General features: G+C 41.3%; 1 protein-coding gene across 3 annotated transcripts; it reads right to left on the bottom strand.

Annotated features, from left to right (window-relative positions):
• Window positions 1-4,883: 4,883 nt before the first annotated feature.
• On the bottom strand, window positions 4,884-25,332 carry far1 (fatty acyl CoA reductase 1). 3 transcript variants are annotated; one of them, XM_058644540.1, is made up of 13 exons: window positions 25,175-25,332; window positions 20,588-20,705; window positions 20,332-20,448; window positions 19,968-20,143; window positions 19,595-19,774; window positions 18,368-18,545; window positions 16,549-16,593; window positions 15,890-16,017; window positions 15,386-15,453; window positions 13,117-13,288; window positions 7,759-7,888; window positions 6,686-6,813; window positions 4,884-6,022 (listed from the first exon to the last, which is right to left on the bottom strand). In XM_058644540.1, the coding sequence occupies exons 2-13, from the start codon at window positions 20,657-20,659 to the stop codon at window positions 5,863-5,865; spliced, it is 1,554 nt and encodes a 517-aa protein (XP_058500523.1). In that variant the 5' UTR covers window positions 20,660-20,705; window positions 25,175-25,332; the 3' UTR covers window positions 4,884-5,862. The 3 variants fall into 3 exon arrangements, with proteins under 3 accessions (XP_058500523.1, XP_058500524.1, XP_058500525.1); XM_058644541.1 differs by lacking the exon at window positions 13,117-13,288 and adding an exon at window positions 10,580-10,751; XM_058644542.1 differs by lacking the exon at window positions 25,175-25,332 and adding an exon at window positions 24,738-25,119.
• Window positions 25,333-25,984: the final 652 nt, after the last annotated feature.

Genomic DNA, 25,984 nt, shown 5'->3' with positions numbered 1-25,984 from the left:
ACCTTTGAGGCAAAGCTTTAAAAGAGTCAGGGAAACAAGAGTGCATTCACTTTGTGATGACTCATCTCTCTCTCTCTCTCTCTCTCCCCAGGGGTGTTCCAGGGATTTTGGGTCAAAAAACAAACAAACATCACATCAGTTGGGAAAAAAACACATAAATTGCTGTTTTATCTCACTGTTCTATAACATTTACTGACAGGAGACAGGAGCTTGTGCCACTGAGTAAGCTGCTCACTCCTCTGCACCAAAACCCATACAGAAAATCAGCGATTTTAAACCACAGCCAACAGGAGCCGTCGGTCCACTGCCGACTTCATCAGTCAACTTCAAATGGGTCATTTTGGGAATTGTCGCTGTATGATTTCCTTCCGTCGGATTTACCTCGGTGACAAAAAAAGACCTAATGAGGCAGCGGGAGACGAGCAGCTCCTGTGTGCCCTCGAGCTAAAAACGCTGATTTTCTCTATGGGATTTGATGTATGGGCGATTGAGCAGCTCACGTCGTGTTTAAAGTTCAAACACTAAATGCACCGAGGGACCAGCGTGTTTTTACACAAATGCACTTATGTGATGCTCATTAAAGGCTTAATTTAAAGGATTTTTTCAGCCAAAAACAGGTTTATTTTTCTGATTACAGTAATGGTATTTTTTATTTTATTTGTTGTACTTGTATTTGGACCTTTGTCGGTCATAAACACTGACCTTGTGAGGATCAGTAGTTACAAAAGGTGGTCCTAATGAGGAAGAACCTCATTCCTGCTAAGATTTGAATTGTGGTTATGGTTAAAGTTAGAGATACGGTTTTGTTTAGACCGTCCAAACAGGTGGAAGTCACCGGCAGTGTGTGTGTGTGTGTGTGTTTCTGCCTCAGGGCTCTCAGCAGTTAAGCTCTTCCTCGGTTCCTGTTTACTCGGCGCGGCAGCTCAGGCTCCACTGGGTGCAAACTGTGTGGGACCGCCTGCGACTGTGTTTAGGTGACGGTTGCCGGGGGCCACAGTTGCCACGCGGCTGTTGCCAGGCATTGAGAGAGGCGCAAAAAAAACACCAGAGGGCTCCCATTAGTGCGTGATGAAGAAGATGACAACACACTGAATGCATCAATCTGTCCAGACCTGTTTTTGAAATTTGTCCAAAAACAGGCCAAAGAAATGGAAACTTGTGTCCAGGTGTTCTCTCTCCAACTGTCTCCTCTCTGGCAACAGACTCAGAGTGAGGGCGCTAACGCTAACAAGTTGTCTGCATTACGCTTGGCGTTAGATGGTTAACGGTGGAAATTAGACATTTTAGAGTCTTAGAAAAAAGTCACATTTGGAGTCAAAATCTCATCATTTAGATTGAAAAATGAGGTTAGTTTGTTGTGTTGGTTGAAGAACGTCACTGTTGTTCATCACAAGCTTTGATCTCGGTCGACCTTCAGCTGCAAGCAACAAAACCTCCAGTCGGATTATGTGGATATCCACCCACACACACTTTCCTGCTTCGTTTTGCTTAGCAACCGAAGTCAAGCAAGGGGCGAAGTGTCGGCCATGGCAGGGTTCCCGTACACACCTGAGTGCCAGTCACAGGCCTCGTCACAAACGCCGACGTCAGGTCCAAGAAAATCTAAACATGAGACTCACGTGTAAATCCTGAACGGAGGAATTAATCTTAATGGAGCTTTAATTTGGTTTCTAGAGTGATGCAGAGGACGGATCTGTCCGATGTCCCGTCACTGTGGAGTCAAAAGAAATCAAACTTCTTCACACCTGAAGAGGATTAAACATCATTTATTCCTTTTTTTTTTTTTTTTTTTTGTTTACAAACAAAAGGCACCATTGATTTATTGTGGGTGGGATTTTCACATCGACTATGGCAAGAAACTCAAACATTATGCTACTCAAAGTAGGAGCTATGAAACAAGAGACCATCTCAAAAACATCAGCCCGAGCTACGAGCTACGAGCTAACAATCTGAACCCAGAGGAGAAGAGAATACGTGTGGTTGTGTGATGAACTGACACAGTCAGCACTCCTCATAATGTTGTCTTTTCACGCCACACACCAAAGTCCTTTGAAAACCCCCCCAGCATTTTTAGCTTGTGAGGACACAGGAGCTGCTGTGGTCTACTGCACTGAAGCAAAAACTGTAGAACTTTTCTCCAAGAACTTTGGTGCAGGAGAGTGGATGGTGGATTTTCTAGTTTTTCCACTGGCAGCCATGTTTTCACAGAGTGAACCTCCGTGTTTCAGGCTGGTTCTGGACGGGGGGGGTGGGGGGGGGGTAACCTCATAAAAAACAAAAACTTAAAAATAAACTATCCCATTAACCAGCAAGCCATTGAACATTGACTTTTAACTTCATGAAAACAGTGCATGAACTTGGGTTATTTTAAATAACTATACCAAAAAAACAAACAAAAAAAACATTTAGCAACAAAAGAGTAGAATTATTATTTTTTTTTTTTTAAAACAAATTTTCTCAGTCAACACGAATCAGCATTTTTTCTGCCAAAGTTAGAAACAATCGTGGCTAGCCCAAGACACGATAGCATCCATATTTTCCAACTTCACGGTTGGATCACGGTTGGATCACGGTGAACTCGTCGTTAAACTCCGATCATTTTACCACTTGTTTCAAGTCTTGGTGCTAAGCTTGGCTATAACTAGCTTGTTGCTTCAAATTCACTGTACAGACATGAGAGTGTTAGCGGTCTTATCTCTGCAACGGAGCAAATACAGTAAGTGCATTTTCTTAGAAATAAGAATAGAAATGATTCAGACATGAAACCATGTTTCCGGGGACTTTAAAGTGATGTTCGTATGCAGAGTTCATGCAGAGGTTGCTTTATCGGTAAGATTCAAATAAGTCGTTCCCGAGTTTGACACAAACCTTGAATTTCAGAAAGTTTTCTGCCAGTAGACATTTCTCTAATCTACATTTAATCCCACATCACAGGACTCCGCAATGCACATGGGTTTTTATTGGTTTTGATTGGCATCAGTAGGGATGAAAGACCCAGGTGAACATGCTAGTTTCTAATTTGTGTGCAGTATTCTGGCACAATGCTATAACATGCATTCATTTTCTGGCCATTAGACACGATGGTTGTTGTGATTCTCTCTTTTTAATACTCGGGACATAACTAAATATCGTTTATTTCATCCAACGGGCCAACGCAACGATTGACTTTAAGGGTAACTATAGTAAAAGATGCAGAATGGCGACCACTGCAGCATTATCACTGAAAGCTATCGAGTTGACTTGTTTGTTTGTGACGTCATGATTCAACAGGGCAGAATAACGACCAACAGTCGGATCAATGGGAGTAAATCAGCTTTTTTGACGGCTTCACCCATATTTGAAAATCCCAGGCATACCCGCTAGCTTTAGTGTAACGAAAGCTATAGATGTGATCGCTGCACCCCCCTCAACTTAACCCCATACGCTTCGAGAACATGACAACGTAGAGTAAGTTTTTTTTCCTGCAGGGGGCATCATTTTACCGAGTTCGAAGTCCACACGATGACAGTTTTTATGAATGTGTTCAGGACTCTGAAGAAGATTCAGGCCGTTATTGTAACATTTACAGTCACCACAGAGCATCTTATTTCACAACAGCTACTTCCTTCAGCTCTGAACGTCCTGCTCACACGTTTTGTTTATTCACAGCAGCTGAAGCTTTGTCAACAAAAAACAGCCACGCAATGGTCATCAGCACAAAAATACACCCGTCTGTTAATATTTCTACCTAAATAGAGCTGTACACAAAATAATTAGAAAACATAGATCTGATTTTTTTTTTTTCCTCTTTTCACATTTGTTATCGACAAAAGTTCAGGCACAATTTTGCGCTCTTCCTATGATAAACACGACGCACAGATGAGTGAAGCTACATCACAGGGACATGTTTGAGTTACAACTTACGAGGGAAAGTTCAGGGTTTTTTTCCAAAGTGAGGTAGAGTTTGTTCTGACTGTGTCGCTCTGCACCAAACTGCATAGAGAAAATCAGCCATTTTACACAACAGCAGACAGGAGTTGTTGATCCACGCGACTCCCAGGAGTAAGTTCAAACTTGCTCATTTTGTGACTTCTGTGTTTGAAATGCTTGATTTGGATTCACCTCGGTGACAAAAACTTACCAAACGAGGCAGCGGCAGACCCGCAGCTCCCGTGTCCCTGCGAGCTAAAAACGATGATTTTCTCTATGGACTTTGGTGCAGGAGAGTAAGTGGTTCACAAACTTCAGTTTCCTGTTCGAAACAGGGAGAAAAAGCAACAAACAAGGTTTTCCCTTGTGTCCACATTGGCGTTGACCTTCTAACACGAGGGGAGTGAGCGCCTCATACAAGCACACTTTAAAAAAAAATCTGAACCCTCCCCTTTAATATGGCATCGACGAATGATTCCTGTCCAAACAGCGTTCAACAGGTGTGTAACAGTATATACATGAGGAAAGCGGATTACCTACCATCTCTTTACAGAAGCAATGGATCAGGATGAACCACACAGAACTGTGAGCTACAGTTTTAGTAATGGAGTGTAGTGTTAACACTCATCGGTGTGGGTGTTATCCAGTAATGAAAGTGCACAATCCCAAGCATGAGAAGGAGGAGGGGCCAAAGGTGACCACGTTAACATCGAGGTATTTTAGCAAAACAGAGGTTATGAGATCGTCACAAAGGACTTTCCGAGGAAACGGAACGTGAAGCAGCGGCAGGAGGTCGACGTGCAAGGTTCGGCTGGCGGCCATTTTTAGCTCAATCTGCTTTGTGCTGCGCTGAAGAAGAGGGGACGTGCAGGAGTGTTCCACGCTGTCGGAAAAGAGCTTCCGCGCAAGAACATCAGCTGCAAGTCAGTCTTCACGAGTCGGTCCAGGATCCGACTGAGCTCATTTATAGTCCAACTGCGATGACTTTAAAGGGCTGAATGAGGCACTGACAGACGCCGACTTTAGCCTCTTACCAAAAGTCTCATTGAATAAACTCTACACCTACTCAAGTCTATAATGAATATGACTGTTATTTTTGTCATTTGACAGCCACGTATGACTGGACACTGACATTAGTTTTCCGATATAAATCCCGCACCAAAGCCTGTACATAAAATCTGCATTTTTACATCCCATCACACAGGAGTTGTTGATCCATTGCTGCCTCGACAGCAGTTCAAAAGTGTTATTTTGTGAAATGCTTCTCAGACAGATTTGCTTCAATGACACAAACTGACCACACGAGGCAGCAGTGCACCAGCAGCTCCTGTGTAACTACCATTTTAAAAACACTGATTTTTTTCAATGGTCTTTGGTGTGGGAGTGTCCAACAAGAAAAAGTGATATTTTTATAATATTATAGACTTTTTCTGAGGTGAGGCTGTTGTTAAGTTTCTCTGTCGGCAGCCATGATTATGTGTTTAAAATAAAACATCTAAACTCTGTGAATAACAACACAAACAAAAACAAAGTAGTAGTAGTTTCCGAAGTCACGCAGCAGCTGAAGCCATGAAAGAAACAAGATTAAGATTAAGATTAAACAGCCAGCAGAGCAAAATCCATTGGCAGGATGTGAGTTGTGCTGCGTCCACGTCGAGACGCGATCTAGAGACAGGGTCGGAGGAAAGCTGCAGAACAGCGACAAGGGAACGAACGGTGATCGGGACGCGCATGGGTCCCGCCTCTTAAAATAGCCCGGAGTGCTGTCGAGTGTGAGCGCCGTGGAGATAAAGCCACACCCGTTGCGTGAAATGATAGCGATGACGTTAGATAATCTGAGATATGCTCGTCCAGTAGGTCCGTCTGGGGCCACGGCAGAGCGCGGGGGCTGTGTGGCGTCACAAGAGAGAGCTGGTGTTCCCTCTCCTCTGGCCGCCGCCCTCCAACGCCACACTATCTCATGGTGGAGGACGCTCTGAAGTAGGAGAGGAACTTGAAGCAGAGGCTCACCACAAAGTACCAGATGTTTCGAGCCATCTGGGAGCGAGCGATGAACACGCGCCAGATCAGCACCACCAGGACGGTGTTGAAGGTGTAGCGGATGTTCCTGAGCCTGAGACACAGGAGAATCACACATTTGTTTCCATTAAATCGGTGTATGTTAAATTATTTATGTGAGCTTAAATAGAGAGATGAAACTGTGTATGGTTCCTTGCCCATATATACGTGTAAGACCATACAAGAAAGAACACAAATAAAGTGAAGGGAATGTTATTTTAGAACCTTTTAGGACAGTGTTTCCCAATCCTGGTCCTCAGAGACTGCTGCTCCAACACTTGGTTTTTGAGATATTACTGAAGATGCAGGAGAAGACTTGAAGTTTTGAGCGTCGCAGGCCTCCAATGATTGGTCAAATTTCATGGCGACGCAGTGTTGGGCGTCTCCAGAAGTTACCAAATATAGTTCTTTGCCCGGTAAAGTGTTAATTATTAAAAAGAAATACTGAAAGAGAAAGTCTGGACAGCTAGACTTAGGCCCCTTAAAATGATCAAATATGACATAAATATTGGGGCTGCAAAGATTAATCGATTATTCCTCAATTAATGAATCAATCGCCAACTACCTTGATCGATGAATGGGTTTTTGGGTCTTCGTCCATTGATTAAGACCGTTAATTTGAGTTTGTGTGTGTGTGTGTGTGTGTGTGTGTGTGTGTGTGTGTGTGTGTGTGTGTGTGTGTGTGTGTGTGTGTGTGTGTGTGTGTGTTGGTGCCCACTTGTTGAGGTGTTTCCGTGCGGCCGGCAGCCCCGACAGCTCCTCGTTCAGGACGTACTTTTTGGTTCCCATGCAGTAACTTTCCATGTACTCCGCCCAGTGCAGCTGACGCACGTCGAAGTTAAACACCTACACACACAAACACACACAAAGAAAGTGTTTATGTTTTAAAAATGACAAACTCCTCACACAGAAGCCTATGACGTCTTTTACAGCCTCCTTTTTTGTTAGTTTGCAAAATCTGCAGCTGCGTTTGATTCTGGACGTGCAAAAAAACCCTGTGTTCTGTGTCATTTACATTTTATTTATATCCTGATTTTTTGTCGCCTCAGCAGCTGAAGATAAATCTCTTTATTTAAATAAAGTCCTTTTGAATTGATTTGCATCTTAACCTAAACGTTACTTACCAGGCTTAAAACACCGGAATATTTCCATGATCTTGACACGATTTTCAAATCAGGGCTGCCCAAACTGGGGCTGGTGGGCCAACGTTGGTCCACCAAAGGGTTTCATTTGGAACGCCTGACTTATAATTTCATTAATAAATTATTCGCCAAATATCTTGATCGATTAATGGGTTTTTGGGCGTATTTTCCCATTAATTAAGCCAATTTATTTGAGTTTTTACTTGTTTAATTCCAGTTCAGTATGGAATGTCTTACACGGTCACTGAACTGAAATACAACTGAAAGGGCTGTGATTCGGCTCATGATCACCGGGATTTTGAAATTAAGAAGATTTTAGAACTCAGTAGATTTTGGATCTATAAGTAGATTTTGGATCTAAGTAGATTTTGGATCTATAAGTAGGATTTTTAAGTCTTTTTAATTGTTTGCTTTGATTCTTGTGTCGGACGTCGCGCTCATGACTGGAGTGACGACACTCTCTGACCAATCAGAGGCCGGCAGTCTGTTGACGTCACATTTTATCATTTCAACCTCATCAGAGCAGGTACTAAAAAAGAACAAAAACACACCAGGTACCAGGTTCTATCACTGATGGAAAAAACCAAACCAAAAACGAATGGTGCTGGACCTGGGTTTGTTAAATTCGTGGATCTTCTGATGGACTGACCTTCTTGTCCTCGGTGCTCATCTGACCGAGCAGCATGGTCACATTGTCGTTGTTCCACACCCACGAGTGGCTGGTGAAATACTCCAGGACCATCATGGCTTTGTGGAGGCGTGTGATCGTCTTCATCATCCTGACCATGAACGAGTTCAGGGAGGAGGAGGAGGAGGAGGAGGAAGAGGAATGGATAAAAAGATGGTTATAATCAAAGAGCAGTGAGAAACAAGAAGAACAATCTGACGTCTTCTGATGGACAGAGAGGCGATATCATACTATACAATTCATTCTAAATCATCCAGATCATGTCATGGTTATGATTTATATACCAATTTCTTTCTCCAATAATTGTAACATATGTAATTTGGGCGATACAGTGCTATGTGTTTGTCAACGTCTTTAATGACATCAACAGTTACCAAAACATGCATTAATCTTATTTAAAATAGAGCGTTAGCTTTGGGATTTTGGGTGTTTTTTTAGTTTTTTTTTTTTACAGTGTACGTTTATAGACTTGTATTATAATATAAATTAACTATAGTGCAATTTTCAAAATGTATTTTAACACATTTGCCAATGAAAAAAAGAGGTTTGTTCAAGCATAGCACTGTGGAAAATAACTGGATTTAATCTGTGTGCAACAACAGGAGGACAGAGAATAAATCAGTGAAACTAATTTAGTTTCAATAATTCACCAAAAGAACATGTAAAAACTATAGCTGGTAAACAAACCGTCGTCCTGTTAACACCAATGAATCCAGTTCTTATATGTTTGTTTTGTGTTATTTCTGCTCAATTTAAATGATTCATAACCACTTGTGAACAAATTGAAGGGGTTAGTGTGAGAAAGGCTGTATTAATGAGAGGATGAACTGTGAGGGAATCTGAGTCATTCCCTGGATATCTGTGACAATTTGTCATTAAAATCAGCTGCGTTCCAGTTATTATATCGAGCTCCAGGTGTCACGTGACCTTGGTTTGTTTTTACTCCGCCATGTTGGCAGGCAACATTTTGGAACTGTACGTAGATTTTGGAACAATAAGTTGCTCAATTAGAACCTCGTCAGAGCAGGTACTAAAAAAACACCAGATACTATCGAAGCAAAATAAGAGTGGAGTCGTGCTAGAACTGCATAATGGTGAAAGCTCGGTAAACGCGTCACTTCCTGCCAACATGGCGACAGGATCGCGTGACGCCAGCTAACGGAGCTCTATTTTGAAATAATTTTACCGGTCAAAGCAGAACATGACGACTCAGATTCCTCCCGGGGAAACAGAGGATTAAGAAGCCGGCGACAAACATGCAGCGAGTCGCACACAGATGCAGAGAAAACATGTAGAATGAGAGGATCAAATCACACCAACACACCGACACACACACACACACACACACAGTGAAGCTTTAACGACAAAATTAATTTCAGACAAACACTGTGGTTCAATTATGTTCAACTATTTCATCCAACAGTCGTCTGAGATTGCTGCGTAGTTTGGCAGAAAAGCAGCAGAGACAAGACACATTTATTCATTTAGTTATTTATCGTCATCAAATGATTTGAGTCGGTTTTAAAACTAAATCACAAAAAGAAGAGACACTCATGCCAACCTTTGTTTCCATGAACCTGCTCTGGTTTTTACCTACATCTCACACACTCCCTCGCTCCCACACAGTCTTTAAAACACGACACACACCAACGTGGAGGAGGGTGAAGCCTCGTTTATACTCGTGTGTGTTTGAGAGCTTCACTCGTCTGTGTTTTCCTGAAATTAATGTTCAAATGTTTTCACAGCCTCGCCCCGGAGCCTCTGTCCACGTCCTTCCAAAAACAGGTGACTGCTGTCGACTCACGGGAACACACTGTCAACTGAAATCAACTTAATATCAGATATAAAAGTCTTTAAAACAAAGGTTAAGTGCTGGCTAAAAGAAAAACAAAGCTGCACCCACTAATTGTTTTAGGTGTAATGTAGATTAACAAGTAGTTTGAGCTCATTGTCATTGCTGTGCATGTTTTTGTTGTTCAATGAAAAGAATCAAGCGTCGGTCAAGTTCTACTCACGATCACGTTTTTTAAATAATTGTATAATGTTGCATACATGTCTGCTTATGTCATTTTATATTTGTCTATATGACATAGTTTCTTTCAATTAACAACAATTTAACAGTTAATTCTCATTCATTGTCTTGGCAATTTCCAAAGTTCCTTGGAACCTTCCCCATGGAAAGTTCCTAGGAATTTTCTGACCCTTAGCATATGTACATATGTATGGGTTAGGGTTATATATATATATATATATATATATATATATATATATACATACATATACTTATTATGCTCATAATTTTTACAAGAAAAAATTAAGATTTTTTTTACAAAAATCGTAATTTTACGAGAATAAATTTGTAATTTTATGAGAATAAAGTATTTTATTAAAAAATTGATAATATTACGAGAATAAAGTCGTAATTTTATGAGACTACAGTATTTTATTAAAAAAGTGATTGTGAAGCTCTTTACAAAATGCTCCTTGTACCTCATCTTGGCACAGGTTTGCAGCTGAACTGAGATTTTTGCTTGAATAATAATTACAACTTTATTCCTTGACGTACGTTTGTGACAGATCATAGTAGTAATTAAAAAAAATAAACGTTTATTTTATTAAGTTTTACAGTTACGGTGGCTGTTCTGCACACACTACAGCGAGTATAAACCAGGTTCATGTGCGTGTGGAAACACGTGGGAACGTTTTCGGGGCCAACTGATGCAGGGGGAGGAGGAGAGGGAGGGGTCAAGGATGGGGGTCGGGGGGGCAGTTGCGACCTTACCGGGGCTTGCGGCCTGTCAACCTGAGATAGCCGTCATAGAGCAGCGCCGGCAGTGTGTGGCTGACGGCGGTCCAGTACTGATTAGTAAAAGGGTTGGAGCGCAGATTGACATTGGGCCTTCTGAAGGCCTGCTCTAAGGGATTGGTCTTGAAGGTCATGTTTATACAGTATTCTGTAGGAGAGAGACACATACACACACACACACACACACACACACACGACAGAGACAGAGACGACACAGACAGTACGACATGGTCTTACTGAGAGTCAACAGGACGCAGGGTCTTCTGTGACGGTGCCGCCACTGCTCGCCTGTCATTATTGTGCCACAGTGTTGAGTTCACACAAGTACGCACTTTATCACGACCTGATTTGTACCAGAAAACACGATTTAATCTGCGCATAGAATAAAGTCCTTCTATTGAAAAAGTCGCAATATTCCGAGAATAAAGTTGCTATATTGGAAAAAGTCGCTATATTGAAAAGGTTTTCATATTGAAAAAGTCATAATATTGAAAAAGTCATAATATTGAAAAAGTCATAATATTGAAAAAGTCACAATATTCCGAGAATAAAGTTGCTATATTGGAAAAAGTCGCTATATTGAAAAGGTTTTCATATTGAAAAGGTTTTCATATTGAAAAGGTTTTCATATTGAAAAGGTCATAATATTGAAAAAGTCATAATATTGAAAAAGTCATAATATTGAAAAAGTCATAATATTGAAAAAGTCACAATATTCTGAGAATAAAGTCGCTATATTGGAAAAAGTCGCTATATTGAAAACATCATAATATTGAAAAAGTCATAATATTGAAAAAGTCGCAATATTCCGAGAATAAAGTCGCTGTATTGGAAAAAGTCGCTATATTGAAAAGGTCATAATATTGAAAAAGTTGCAATATTCCGAGAATAAAGTCGCTATATTGGAAAAAGTCGCTATATTGAAAAGGTTCTCATATTGTAAAGGTCATAATATTGAAAAAGTCGCAATATTCCAAGAATAAAGTTGCTATATTGGAAAAAGTCGCTATATTGAAAAGGTTTTCATATTGAAAAAGTCATAATATTGAAAAAGTCACAATATTCCGAGAATAAAGTTGCTATATCGGAAAAAGTCGCTATATTGAAAAGGTTTTCATATTGAAAAGGTCATAATATTGAAAAAGTCATAATATTGAAAAAGTCATAATATTGAAAAAGTCACAATATTCTGAGAATAAAGTCGCTATATTGGAAAAAGTTGCTATATTGAAAAGGTCATAATATTGAAAAAGTCATAATATTGAAAAAGTCGCAATATTCCGAGAATAAAGTCGCTATATTGGAAAAAGTCGCTATATTGAAAAGGTCATAATATTGAAAAAGTTGCAATATTCCGAGAATAAAGTCGCTATATTGAAAAGGTTCTCATATTGTAAAGGTCATAATATTGAAAAAGTCGCAATATTCCGAGAATAAAGTTGCTATATTGGAAAAAGTCGCTATATTGAAAAGGTTCTCATATTGTAAAGGTCATAATATTGAAAAAGTCGCAATATTCCGAGAATAAAGTTGCTATATTGGAAAAAGTCGCTATATTGAAAAGGTTCTCATATTGTAAAGGTCATAATATTGAAAAAGTCGCAATATTCCAAGAATAAAGTCGCTATATTGAAAAAGTCTTTATTTTGAAAAGGTTTTAATATTGAAAAGTTTTTAATATTGAAAAAGTCATAATATTGAAAAAGTCGCAATATTCCGAGAATAAAGTCGCTATATTGAAAAGGCTTTAATATTGAAAAAATCTTAATATTGAAAAAGTCATAATATTGAAAAAGTCTTAATATTACGAGAATAAAGTTGTAATATTACGAGAATAAAGTCACTATACTGAAAAAGTCATAAAATTACGAGAATAAAGTCACTATACTGAAAAAGTCATAAAATTACGAGAATAAAGTGGTAATTTTACAGGAATATAGTTGTAATTTAACATGTTTTCCTCAAAATCTGTGTGATCCAGTCGGTAAGTGTGAACTCCAAAGTCTTTTCAAAATCGGTAATGACTGCGAACATTGTGTAGCGCGTCTCCCAGCTTACGATAAAGAACGTATGTACAAAACATACTTGGGCGCAGTCAAGAATGTGGCACAAAAACAACACTGCGGCTTTGTGTTCAGCCGCTATAGCAGAGGTTGCCCTTTGTTTTGGAAAGGTATGGACACCTAGGTTGGGCTCCCAAAGGCGGTGTCTCCGGAGTGAAATCCACCTCTTCTAGGACCGGCAATTTGGAAACCCAACTGAAAAAACCCCACTACACATTGGTAGAAGAGGTAAAGCGTGCAGAACCCGTCATACAGGAGAGTCGCTGGGTTATACATTCTTCACTTTTCTACAAAGAACTATACAAGCATCGTAAGCAGCTACGACGTTAGCCCACCACGCCAGCAGAAAGTCACAGGAGTAAAAGCAGCAGAGATGTTTGTGCGCGTAAGAGAGGAGGGTTGGTGTTAAAAACAGCAGAGAGGTGGGGAGCGGGGCGGCGGTGAGGTTACCTGGGCTCTCGTCCAATCAGCCTGAGGTACAGGTCATAGAGGAACGCCGGAGCCTTGTGGCTCACGGCGATCCAGTACTGATTGATTAGGTGATTGGATGTGAGATTTACATTGGGCCGACGGACGGCCTGCTCGAGGGGGTTCCTCTTGAATGTGGATATTACATGGTACTCTAAGAAACAGAGGGGTGGGTCAGCACAATTCATCAACGGGCATCAAGGTTTCGTTGCTTTCTTTCACGACCTCGAGTAAGGTCCAGTCCCATTTCTCTTTCAATTCACCTTGTCCCCAGAGAATTGTTAAAAACCTACCGCTGAGAAAACAGGACATCCCTGTTTTTGCCAGAGATTCAAGAAGCGGTCGTTAGTGGTTTCATGTCCGTTAATCGCAAAGTCAAGTATCTGCTTATACGGATATCAGTCTGATGCACTCATTTTACTCCTATAAACAAGGAACACATTTGCGCAAGCCATTTCAAAGACAGAATTCTCCCAACTGTGTAACAAATATTCTGTTTCCAAAAAAAGAAGAAAAAATCCTCTTGCCTCTAGCACAAAAAATATTGATTTTATCATTCAAAAATATTGTAATTTCTTTGTTTCAAAATATACTTGTTCTTTGTGCCGTGGTTTTTTGTTTGCGGGCGGGGCTTAGGAAGCAACCTGCTGATTAACAAATCAAGTGAGGGAGCGCATAAAACAAATCATTGGATTGTACCAAATTTTACATTTCTATCAGTCCCATATCCGAAACAGCGATTTTAAACAGTGTCGGACCGATATCAAATATCATATCAGCTCATCCGTACTGATGATGCCTTTGTCGAATCTCTGGCAAAAACGTGTTGCATTTACTAGCGTTCTTGAAGGGGCGTGTCATTTCACAGGGCTAGATTTTAACCACTCCTCCTTGTAACTCGATTCCAAGAAGCAAAAGGGGGTAAATGAATAAATGAGAAACGGGATGGATCTTAAAACCGTGGTCGTGCCAGTAAATTAAGATCACATAAGAACACAATCTAAAACACGAGATCCACAAAACAATACAATTGTAAGAAAAGGAAGCTCAGTGTAGCCTCCTCCTTCAGATTGTGGCCCACAAAGGTCGTCACCTCCGTGGCCTATGTAAGACCATATTCTCCAAAGGTCACAATGCCCCTGGATTACAGTCTATTAATAGCTGTTCTGGAACTTTCAATCATATTACATAATCTTCCTCAGATTGCACAGGTGTCATGTGACCTTGGATTTGATTGCGTCCACCTCTCAACCCCACACACAGGATTTGAGAACTTTTGAGAACTCATTTATTTAAGTTTTTATAAAGGACTCACACACTCCCTGTGCTGAACGTGCATGCTTGCTCTTGGAGGACACGAGGTAAAACTGGTTTTTAACCACTCAACAAAAGGCTAACCAAATAAAACCTATGCTTGCCAAGTTCACAGTATCTTAAGAATATGTTTGTCACTTTATCTCACTCTTAAGCAGCCGTTTCTAACTGGAAAATAAAGGTTATATAAAGAGTTTAAACCAAAAAAACAAATGTGTGCGAACACAGGAGCTGCTGGTGGACTGTGCTGCCTCGTGTGGTCAGTTTGTGTCACAAAAATAACACATGTGAACTCACTGATGGAGGCAGCAGCGGGTCAACAACATCTTGTGTGCTGTGATGTTAAATTGTTAAAATCACTGATTTTCTGTTTTGGTGCAGGTTTTTACAAGGAAACGTAAACTTCAGTTTCCGGTCAAAAAAAGTCTGCGTGATGGTAAAATAAAGGTAAATACAGACAACTATACTCTTAATAAACAAAAACTGCATTCGCTGGTTTTTAAACAAACTGATGTTTTGTTTAAACAGTTGTACAAACACTTCAATTCCTCCAGTGAAAACTTGTCTATGACTCAGACGTTTAGTTCCTGTTGTGCAAGTTGAAACATGCCGACACATTTAATCTTCCTTGTGTGTGTGTGTGTGTGGAAAAACAATGACACGTTTTTAATCCAAATGAGGAAATCTAAAAAAAAAAAAACTAGCAGATCAAGAACTCTCATGTTTAAAGTATGGGAGTAAAGGCCAATTATTTGTTGTGTATAATCTGATAAAAAAATCACAAAGTGAGAGCCTTGTCCAAAAAAATCAGGAACAGGTGAACAAAGGCTCATGAAAAATCTGGGTGTGGCAGCGCGGCATCACATTACAACCGGGTCCCTGTTATTGAACACCACATTTCAGCTCTGCTCTCCAGAGAGAGGGAGGGGCCACTTACCGACTTCTCCCCAGTGAAACGGGTTAATCCCACCGGTCGTGCAGTTGTACACCAGGATGTTCTTGGACCTGTGAGGAGAAGAAAGGGAAACAACATTTACTGACATTTACAGCTCAAATTTGTCAGATCAGATATCTTACATATCAATGAGACTGGTTATTGATTGGATTCATGTAAATAGAGAAAATCAAATGCTTGTGCGTCATAATTGATCATGAACTTTCATGAAAACCTCATATTGAACATGTAACGAGGAAAGCATGTCAGTATAAGTATGTTCTATTCTTTGCTTTTCTCTCATTTCTTCCAAATTTGAGTTATGGCACTGAGGTCAAATAAGGAAGATTCAGGCGATAACAATGATGTGAAGTGTGGCTCAAATAGACAGTTTAACAAAATAAACATGGATAAAAGCGTCATGGGACAGTATGAACTGACCGGATAAATCACCGTCTTTTCAAATTCCAAAATTCTAAAAAACACAAACATGTAAAAAGTGCCAACCTGTTGCTGGTCTGCGATCCAGAGAACCAGGCCGCAGCCACCGTGGCGTTGATGACCACGTCGACGGGCACCAGATCTGCCACGGCGTCGTTCGACGCCCTCATCGTCCGCAGGATGCCCTTTCCAGCCTACAGGGGGCGACGCAGTGTTAGCTTTGACAGTCAATTTTGATTTGGTTTTAGTCTTACGACTAAACTACCGATTTTTTTCCTTTAAGGTTCGTCTCCACGTGATTTAGTTCTACCATATGTCGTCTCTTCCTCTTTCTTCCTAATGCTGTCATTTCCATCCAGGTTCATCAAGCTAACCTCCGTACCTCGCAGAGATCAGTCTTAGAGATCCCTTATCAATAGTCCTCTCTTCTGATTGGTTCTCTCCCTAGTTTGTCCCGCCCCCCCAACATTTCCGTCCACTGTTTTATTCTGTGATGAAAGTGTCAGTAGATTTCGTTTTTTTTTTAACCAATTTTACTTTTACATCTAACACATGTTCCGTTCAGGTTCCCCCAAACTACGGAAATAAACCGTTTGACGATGGAACAGGATCGACCGTATTAGCACCAGGTCTCGTTGTCCGGCCCTGTGCGACAACGACAACGACAACAACAACAACAACAACAACAACAAAGGGTGATCAAAGTTTTTCCTCTTCGTACTTACTGCAATGAATATTCCACTCGGGCCATTGAAGTTATCAATCCATCCCTGAAAGAGTCAAAAAAAGATTTGAATAAGTTTGTACCCAAGTAATTCAAAGTGTGTGTGTAAAGTCGTGGAGACGACCTCCTCCTCCTCGTCCTCGTCCTCCTCCTTTACTCTACATTCCTCACATTCCCACTCTCACAATCATCATCATCATCATCATCATCGTCCTCTCAGTGTTCTCACTGCTCAACAGAATAGATGTCCTGAGTGTTGGCAGCAGTGAAGCGTTGACAGAGGAGGAGGAGGAGGAGGAGGAGGAGGAGGAAGAAGGTCACACTCGAGATTAAATCAGTAGCAAAGTGTAACCTATTAAAAGGAGTGGTTTAGGATTCAAATGCAATTCAAGGACCCATGGCTATTTCAGTTTATTTCCAAAGTCTTTTAATGGCCTTGAATTTCTTAATGCAAAAACCTTCAAGGATTTCAAGGAACCATGTCCATTTCAGGTGGACTTCAAAACTTTCAAGGGCCTTGAGTTTTTTCACTTCAAATTCACAAACTTTTAATGATTTCATTGATTAAGGGAAATTTTCAAAAACCTTCAAGGACCTAAAAAATGCAAAACTTTCAAGGACCCAGTATAGATTTCAGGTGACTTTTTCAAAACTTTCAAGGGCCTTTATTTTTTTTTTCCTCAAATGCCAAACTTCTTATGATTTCAATGACCCATGTCGATTTTGAAAAACTTTCAAGGACCAATGTCTATCTCAGGTGATTTTAAAAAACTTTCAAGGAACAGACCAACAACAAAAACAGCCGAGTCTAAGATCCTACAACAAGTGAGGTCGTATCAGGTATGGACACAAAGTGCCTGGACTCTGCCGTTCATGGACACAAGAGAAAAACAGGTTTCAACTACCCAACAAAAGGCTCACCTTATAAAACCTACACCTGCTTGTTGTCTTTGATTTCTCAAGAACACGTCGGCACCTTTATCTCGTTGTTAAACAGCATTTTCTGGCTGAAAAATCAACGTTTGTAAAGGTGCTTCCTCTCCCACACCAGAGCCCATAGAGAAAATGAGAGTTTTTAGCTCACAGGGGACACAGGAGGTGCCGGTCTACTGCTGCCTCTTGTGGTAAGTTTGTGTCATTGATGTAAATCGGAACAACGGATTTCAAACACGTCAGTGAAAAACTATCACATTTGAACGTACTGATGGAGGCAGCAGTGGATCAACTACTCCTGTGTGCTGTGGTGTAAAAACGCCAATTTTCTCTGTGGAATTTGGTGCAGGGAGTGAACTGTGCTGGAAGTGATACAAACAAAGGCTGACTTTAGCCCACATAAGATTACAGAAGTGTATCTTAAGTCATATTGTTCAGTTTGGACTCACTCACTCACTAAAAGCTACATATACGAATACATTTGAGGAAGAGAACAAGAAAAGGAGAAACGAGAAGGAGAAGCCAACTGACATAACACACACGGAGCCAAACTTGAGTTAATCTTAATTAAACTGGCACACAGTGAATGAATGATTCCTACGCAGCAATGCAGTGAATTCCCTTCAACAGTTGAGCCAAAGCAAGTCAATGAACCCCAGTTTTTCACTTTCAAGGGCCTTAAAAACAAGGACCCATGTCTATTTCAGGTGATTTTCAAAAGCTATCAAGGGTGTTGATTTATTTTTTTTCAAATGCAAAAACTTTCAAGGATTTCATGGACCCATGTCTATTTCAGGTGATTTCAAAAACTTTCAAGGGCCTTGAATTTTTTTTTAATTCACTAACTTCAAAAAAATTTGAAATGCAAAACTTTCAAGGTCACTCACAGGGAACGGCTCTTTCCAGCTGGCGCCTACGATGGAGGGTCTGACGATTGCGATGTTCAGGTCTCCGGCCTCCTGCTGCACCAGATACTCGGCCAAGGCCTTGGTGAAAGTGTAGGTGTTCGGACGCTCGCCGATCAGCTTGGGCGTCAACGCAGACACGAGGTCATCGTCCATCCAGCTGAAGGAAAGTTAAAAATACAAATCTTTTTTTGTTTTTTGATATTGACTATTATTTTTTCTTAACTGTATATTTGTTGTCATGATTTAAGAAGCTGAAAAAAATTAGAACATGATAAGATTCATTAATAATCCATGAATGGTTGCAGCGTGTGACCATCATCACCTGAGAGAAAGACCTGGGTCACAAAAGGTCAAACTCAGCTCCAAACTAATCCACCATGATTTCCTGTCACGTCACTTAATGTTTACATATGAAACAACACGTTTGTGAACACTTTCACCTTGTCAAGTATAAACCCACTCTTTTCAAATATACACACTCTGATTTTCAAAAACTTTCAAGGTCCTTGTATGTTTTTGAATGCAAAAACGTTCAAGGATTTCAAGGACCCATGTCTATTTCAGGTGATTTTCAATAAACTTTGCAAAAACATTTTTTTTTTTTTTCAAATTCAAATTTTTATGATTTCAATGACCCATGTCTATTTTGGGTAGTTTTCAAAAACCTTCAAAGGCCTTGAATTTTCAGACCAACAAAAAAAAACAACAAAAGGTCTTTGCAAACTGAAATATATATAAACATAAAATAAAAGTTACATGACGGTCACATGATTCTCCCAGTCTACAATCCTACGAAATCTACAGCAGCTGTGTAGATTATGCGTCTGTTAATCTGTACATTATCGCCCACAACACTGCTGTGTCTCACACACACACACACACACACACACACACACACACACACACACACACACACGTCTCCTCAAAATGACATCACATCTCTGCTAATCTCCGCTCAGCGCACGGACTTCACTCAGCTTCACTGATGTCACTTCCACTAAAAGCAGCTTCTGCAACATTAACGATGTGAAGAAGCCATTTATGCCGTCACCCTGCGGCTCCACCTTAATCTGGATTATGCCGTCCGCTACATCGAGCAATCACAGGAAACACAGAATCTGATAAAAGCCCACAGCGGGGTTTGTTTTTTCTCAAATCTGTGTCAACATAGTGGGTCATTTCCACAGGAAGTCCACGAGAACTTACTCCAGGGCGTCGATGAGTTTGCGGTAGTCCACGGGCGGAGGGTACACGCGTTCCTCGATGAGCTCCTGGTTGCAGTTGGCATAGGCTGTGGAGACGTGGATGAAGATCTCCAGGTGCTTCATCCTGTGGGCCAGGGCCACCATCTTCTGAGTGGCCAAAACATTCAGCTTCATCGCATCTCTACAAGGGACAAAAAAAAACAAATAAGGGGCGACTTCCTGTTACGACAGTTGTGGAATGACTATAAAAACTTAACATCACAAAAAAATCGCATTGAGCAATTTAAAGGTACTGCAGACAGGACGTTGCCGACAGAAGGACAAACAGAACCTCGTCGGCGAAGGTAAGAGACAGAGAGAGAGTCACTACTCACTTGAGCGGCTCGTTGAAGCGGACGGTGGCGGCGCAGTGGAAGACGATGTGGACGTTTTCCGCCAGGACGCTCTGGTCCTCTTGACTCAGGTCCAGCTCTGGCAGCGTGAGGTCACTGCTCACCGCCACGATCTTCTCAGCAAAGTCGGGCTGCTCGTCTCGTAATCTTTCAAACAGCTGAGGGTGGACACGAAAAATAACAACCATAATAATAATAATAATAATACAGGCAACGCTGAGCCTGACCAAAGTGTGGTGCATGGACCACCAGTGGTACGTGAGCGTCGTAAAACAGTCGTAGTCCGTACTACACAACATGCTAATAATGTTTCATTTTGTCGTTGCTTGTCGTTTGCCTCTCTCACCTTGCAGTTGACCATGTCGTCGATGCGAGCCTGCGGACACTGGCCGGCCTTTGACCTGACCATCACGTACACCAGTTTAACCCCCGGGCACGACCTCAGCAGCTTCTCCAGCAGCACCTTCAGCAACAACGAGGAAAGAAGATCCAACACCAGATCATTAAAAAACCTTTCAAAATAAAAGCATAAGTTAAGTCTCTCTTTTTATAAGCTTCGTTACGCCGTACGCTCATGGAGGGGCAAAACAACACAGCATTACCTTGCCCATGAAGCCTGTTGCTCCAGTGATGAGCACGTTCTTCCCCGCGTAGTATTCTGGGATGTTCACCATGATGCCTGTGGGTCCTGGTCAGTGAGCACCGCAAACACCACTACACCTGCGAGAGCAAAAAAGACAACGGTGACAGTTAAACATCAAACTACGTCACAGCACACGCTGCCTCCTTTACACGTTCATTTTGGGATTAGTCAGTTTCACCTTGGGGACATGAGACAACAGTAGATCAGCAGCTTGTGTCCCACATGAGCTTTGGTGTGTCAACATTTGTTGGTTTGTTTCATGTTTTTATTAATAGTGGTTGTCACGCAGTGTCGACGTGTGAACAGAGCAAGGTCTCGAGGAGCTTCCCCCTCAAATTCCCCAGCACCGACTGTGGACGTTCACCCCCCCACACGTGGACATGCGTCATTAAACTGTGCATTGTGTGTTGTGGTCTGAGTTTATGCAAACCTGAACAACTGGTTTAACTGTCACTCCATGAACAGGGGACACTTTGCTCGAAATGTCACGATTTCAAAATGAAATACCGACCATTGTCATTGTTTCAGTCCTACTTGCACTTTAACCTCGATAATGCCTCACCTGGACACAGAAATAACTCACGCAACAGCTTGGACACTGTCGTTAATGATGATTTACCTGCACCTGCTCACAGACTGCAGATAATTCTGCTTAATCTCTATGCAAAAGCACATTTGCATGTTGTTACTGCTCAGATAAAAGGGGGTTGGGATCAGATAATGACGCCCTGGTATACTTCCGTGGACACAGGGAACAGGACGCATTCCTACCAAAGAAGAAGAGAACGGTGCTCTACAGTACAGCTCCCTCGGACACACCTGGTTCCCTGATGAAAGGCCAGTCAGGCAGGAGAATCCTGGTGTCAGCCTGGGCCAGGGCCTTCACACTTAGAAGCAAACAGTTCCCACCGATAACTCTCCGTTTGTCTTGGCTGCATCCGCTTGATTTTTCCGATCAAGTATGGTCGTTAGCGTACACGTATGCTAAGTTCCCGAAACGTCTGTGAATGCACAAACTCGGAGAAATGTATGATTTCGTTGGTAATTGTTTTGAAAGACTTGAAGATCAGTAACGTTTTGCTCTGCCCAAGAGAACAATGTTTATGTATACTAACAGCAGGATTCCCATACAAAATTCAAGCACTTTCCAAGAACAATTCCCTCATATTCAAGGACCGAATGTGCTGACACAGCTTAAGATGGGAGGGTAACTTGTAAGGGCGTCCACTTTTATTGACTTGCAACGCAGCACACTCTGCATCTGAACAAGTGATTGTCCTTGGGATCTTGAACAAAGACAGTCTTTGTAATTGTCTTTGGTGAGACACAGGCATCATGTCGTCATTTGCTCTCTTGCTTAACGTTACTGGCTCATTGTTCTGCACAGAATATCTGGACGATACCACTTTTTTGTGTCCGATACCGATATCACAAACTTGAGTATCTACCGATACTGACATTAGTCCGATACATTTTAAGCCATTCGTGAACTATGGACAAGTTTGTGCCGAGTCATTTCAAAGACACAATTCTCCAACCGTGTAACAAATATTGTTCTCCCAAAAAGACAAAATAAACACATCATGTTGATTTGGTACCGAAACAAACAACATTTAAACCTAAATAACATTTGCCCATGTCTTCATTTCACTTCAGATTAAAAGGGAAACATCAGCTCTGGGTCGAAAAGACGACAGTAAAAGGAGAATGCTGTGTGTGCTACTATGACAACAGTGCTACTATGGCTGCGTGGGCTCTGTAGCCCCGTATGGAACGAAGACATGCCGCCTTGTGGACGCCTGCTCTGGCCAACGCTGCAGATCTGCAGTCTTGAGCCAGGAAGAAGCTTGTGAGTCTGACACAGGAGGGGAGGAGGAGGAGGAGGGAGGGAGGGAGGAAGGAACAAGAGAAATAACTCTCTTGGTGACACAAACAAGGAAATGTTTGACAATAATGGCAACAGAAAAGCCAGTTTTTGAACATCCAGGTAGAAAACATCAGCTCCTCTCAGGTCGACTGAGCCCAGACAGCCTGTAACTTTTCTCTCTCTCGCTTTCTCTGTGTGTGTGTTTGAAATCATCAGCATATGTAACAGGAAGCTGTAAAAGAGGCAGCGCTGTTAACAACACATTTGTTGCCGAGTCATTCCAAAGTCATAATTCTTCAACCACAGAAGAAGAAATGTGTCTCTTTATAAACAAACTCTCCCTCTGCACCAAAGTCCAGAGAGAAATTCAGTGATTTTAAAGTCACAGCACACAGGATGTTGTCGAACCACTGCTGCCTCCAACGGCCAAGTTCAAATGTGTTGGTAGGTGATTTGGGCATTTGAGATGAATGCATGAATCAGTCACAGGTTGGTTGCAAACCCAGGACTCTGGTGGTTTTTACTCACGTCTTGAAACTTAAAACAAAAAACAACTCAACTGACCATCATGATGATTAAGGCCGTCTGGATTTATTTTGATTTTATGGCTGTAGAACTGTCAAAAAATGTTCAATGAGTGAGTGCTTCTGCTTCCTTTTTCTACAAGATAACTTTCACTTTCTATATCTGGCAGTTATCCAACCTTTTAGGAATTACGCGACTGAGAAGCAGGCGTCACAAACGTGCGACGGGCTGGTGAATCTCGTCTGTGATTGGACGGTCGTTCTGCGGAAGTCCTGAGGGGCTACCATAACAAAGCTCTATTTCTCTGCTTTTCGGTATCCATCCATCCACCTTCTACTGCTTTATCCTCCACATGAGGGTCTCTTGGGGGTGCTGTGCCAATCTCAGCTGACAGGGTGAAAGGTGGGGTCACATCCTGGACAGATCGCCAATCCATAGTTTTTGAATTGTCTAGATATCACAGAGGGTCTATGAGTTACGGTAATGAGAAGTAGGGATGCCAAATCCTGTTGCCAAACAACAGGATGGGTTAATAATAAATGTGTTCAGTTAAATTTGAACTATCCCTTTAAGCCTGAGCCAAGTCACAACCTGCTGCTGTGTTTTGATGAGCTGCCAGATTCACTCAGAAAACTGATCCCTGATGAAATATCATGCATTATTGATCAAACACAGTGTAGCGTTTAAAACCGGCACCTCGGGCCGAAGGCCACGGCACGCAGTTTACAGACGGATCAAACTCAGACGACTCGACAGTCCCAGAGGAAAATACAGAGCTGTCAAAACAAGACAAGCTGACACCAAGACATCACAACACATTTGTGTCGCAACGTATTCCACAGATTGTCTTCTTCTGGCGCTTGTTGATGTCAGATCGCAGCAGCTCTGTGGTCGCACCGCTTGTACTGACTTGTGTCGGGGATCAAACCAGACACAACCGTTAATTTGGGAACAGTCCAAGTGTGTTGTAGACGTCTGTAAAGCTCCAGAGGTCAGGTCACTCCGCCATGTTTGCAGGAAAAACGTCTGCCGTCAGTGGACTTCAAATCAGGGGTCGACAACCTTTTTCTGAATAATTGAATTTTGACTGATTAACTTCCACAACTGAAGTGTAGCACATGTGGGAAACCACTTGCATAACAAGGCCACATCCCAGCTACCGGAACACAAGCCTGACCCAGGAGGCTTTACCATTCCAAACGGTACCATACTGTACGAGAACGATGTCTTTTCGTGCATACAAAGGTCTCTCGAAAAGACCCAGACCCGAAGAACCAAGCATACATGGGATGTGTCAATGACGGCTGGATAATGCTGAACAGTGCCAGTGTAGCATGACGTTAGCTTTGTAAATAAAAGTGAGAAAAATCTTTTTAAAATTGGCAGCAAAATGACAAACCGTGGATGAGCAAGACGTAAGTATTAGGTCCTAGGGAATACATTTTTATCACGACAACAATGTTTAAATGTGTTGACATTGCGATAAAAGTAAAAAGAACAGTTAATGAATGGGGAGCAAAAAGGCCATTTAAAGTTTTAAATCTGACTGTTCAAATCAATAAAAAACAATAATTTTCGCGATAAATGGCCGCCATTATATACTACAGTTATTTCACAGTAAAATATCGTTATTGAAATATCGCCCATCCTACAGGCGGAGTCTTGTCTTCACAGTGACTGTGTAACATTGATTTTTTACGCACCATTAATTACGCACCTTTTCAAGTGTTCGCTGTCGCAAAGATCCGCAGTTTCCACTGGAGAGTGAAACCAGATTCCAACAAGAAAAAGAAGGCGGAAAAGCACACGATGTTAACGGATCGCGTGAGTCTCATCACGGCTGCCTCTCATTACAACGCAGCTCAGCGACGGTTTACGCAGAAAAACCGAAGACGTCGCAGCAGTTAAAAAATACAAATAAACCACGAAACTGCGAACGCGAAGACAATTGTAGACGATAGTTTTATCGTCTACAATTGCGCGGAGCAGAAGGACGTGAAACGTCCACGCGTCAAAAAGAATGTGCGGTAAATTCACGCTCAAACTTGGGTGCGTGCGTAGTCTCCCCTTCAGCCTCTCCCCTCCACATCTTTTTTTCCTCCACGCCGCCGAGTTACATCCGTAATTTTCGTACGGACGCAGCACAATACGTACCCGTAATGTTGAAGCTTCCGCCCGGCTCCAGAACTTCACAGTGTTCGGTGTGTGTGTGTATATGTAAATATACTGTATACGTATGTGTGTGTGCGTATCAATGAGTGAGTGTGTGCGCGCGACACAGCTGTGGCGCGTTCCACTACCAGCAGAAGAAGGCGGAGATTAAACAGGAAGCGAAGCGGCGGCAGTGCCGTGACGTCACAGGAGAGCGCTCTGTTCTGAATCAGAGACGGGGAAGACGACGGACAGGAGGTCTCACTCCTTCATAATAAAATTTAAAAAATAAAATAATTAAATAAAATGTATTATTTTCCATAACACATAAGGTCAATGTCAAGAACAAACTTGACATGTTGAAAATAAAGTAGAATTAAATCATGTTTTGATTTTTTTGTGTCAAGAATATAAGTTGGGAATAAGGACGAAACGTCAGGGAAAGTATTTGATATTTTTGCTAAATCACACAGCCCAAAATGTATAGAATAAAATAAATGTCACGTTTCATATCACGGTTAAAGTCAGAATGTCTAGATTACACTCAAAATGCTGAGATTAAATATAATAAAATACGATTATACAAATGTACAAATCAAAGCACAACTCATTTAATTTTGTATATTCACAATAAAGAAACAATGTCTAGTAAAAAAAAAGATTAATAAAGTAAAATAAAAATGTCTAGAATTTGAGCAAGAAGATACAATTACATTTTTTTCTATACCATGAATATAGTCAAGTTTCAAATAACTAAGTCAACAATTAATTAAATTAAAGGTAATAAAGAGGAATATCTTTCTTATTTTTAAG

Source organism: Solea solea, chromosome 12, assembly GCF_958295425.1.
Source record: "Solea solea chromosome 12, fSolSol10.1, whole genome shotgun sequence".
Lineage (NCBI taxonomy): Eukaryota > Metazoa > Chordata > Actinopteri > Pleuronectiformes > Soleidae > Solea > Solea solea.
Note: the sequence above shows the minus strand (reverse complement) of the source record. Positions and strands in the feature narration are given on the sequence as shown.

Coding starts and splice junctions, on each gene's coding strand:
- far1 (XM_058644540.1), bottom strand. CDS start 20,659: ATGGTGAACATCCCAGAATACTACGCGGGGAAGAACGTGCTCATCACT. Junction 16,594..18,367: donor GCTGGAAAGAGCCGTTCCCT/GTGAGTGACCTT, acceptor TGACTCTTTCAG/GGATGGATTGATAACTTCAA. Junction 15,454..15,889: donor GGATCGCAGACCAGCAACAG/GTTGGCACTTTT, acceptor TTCTCCTCACAG/GTCCAAGAACATCCTGGTGT.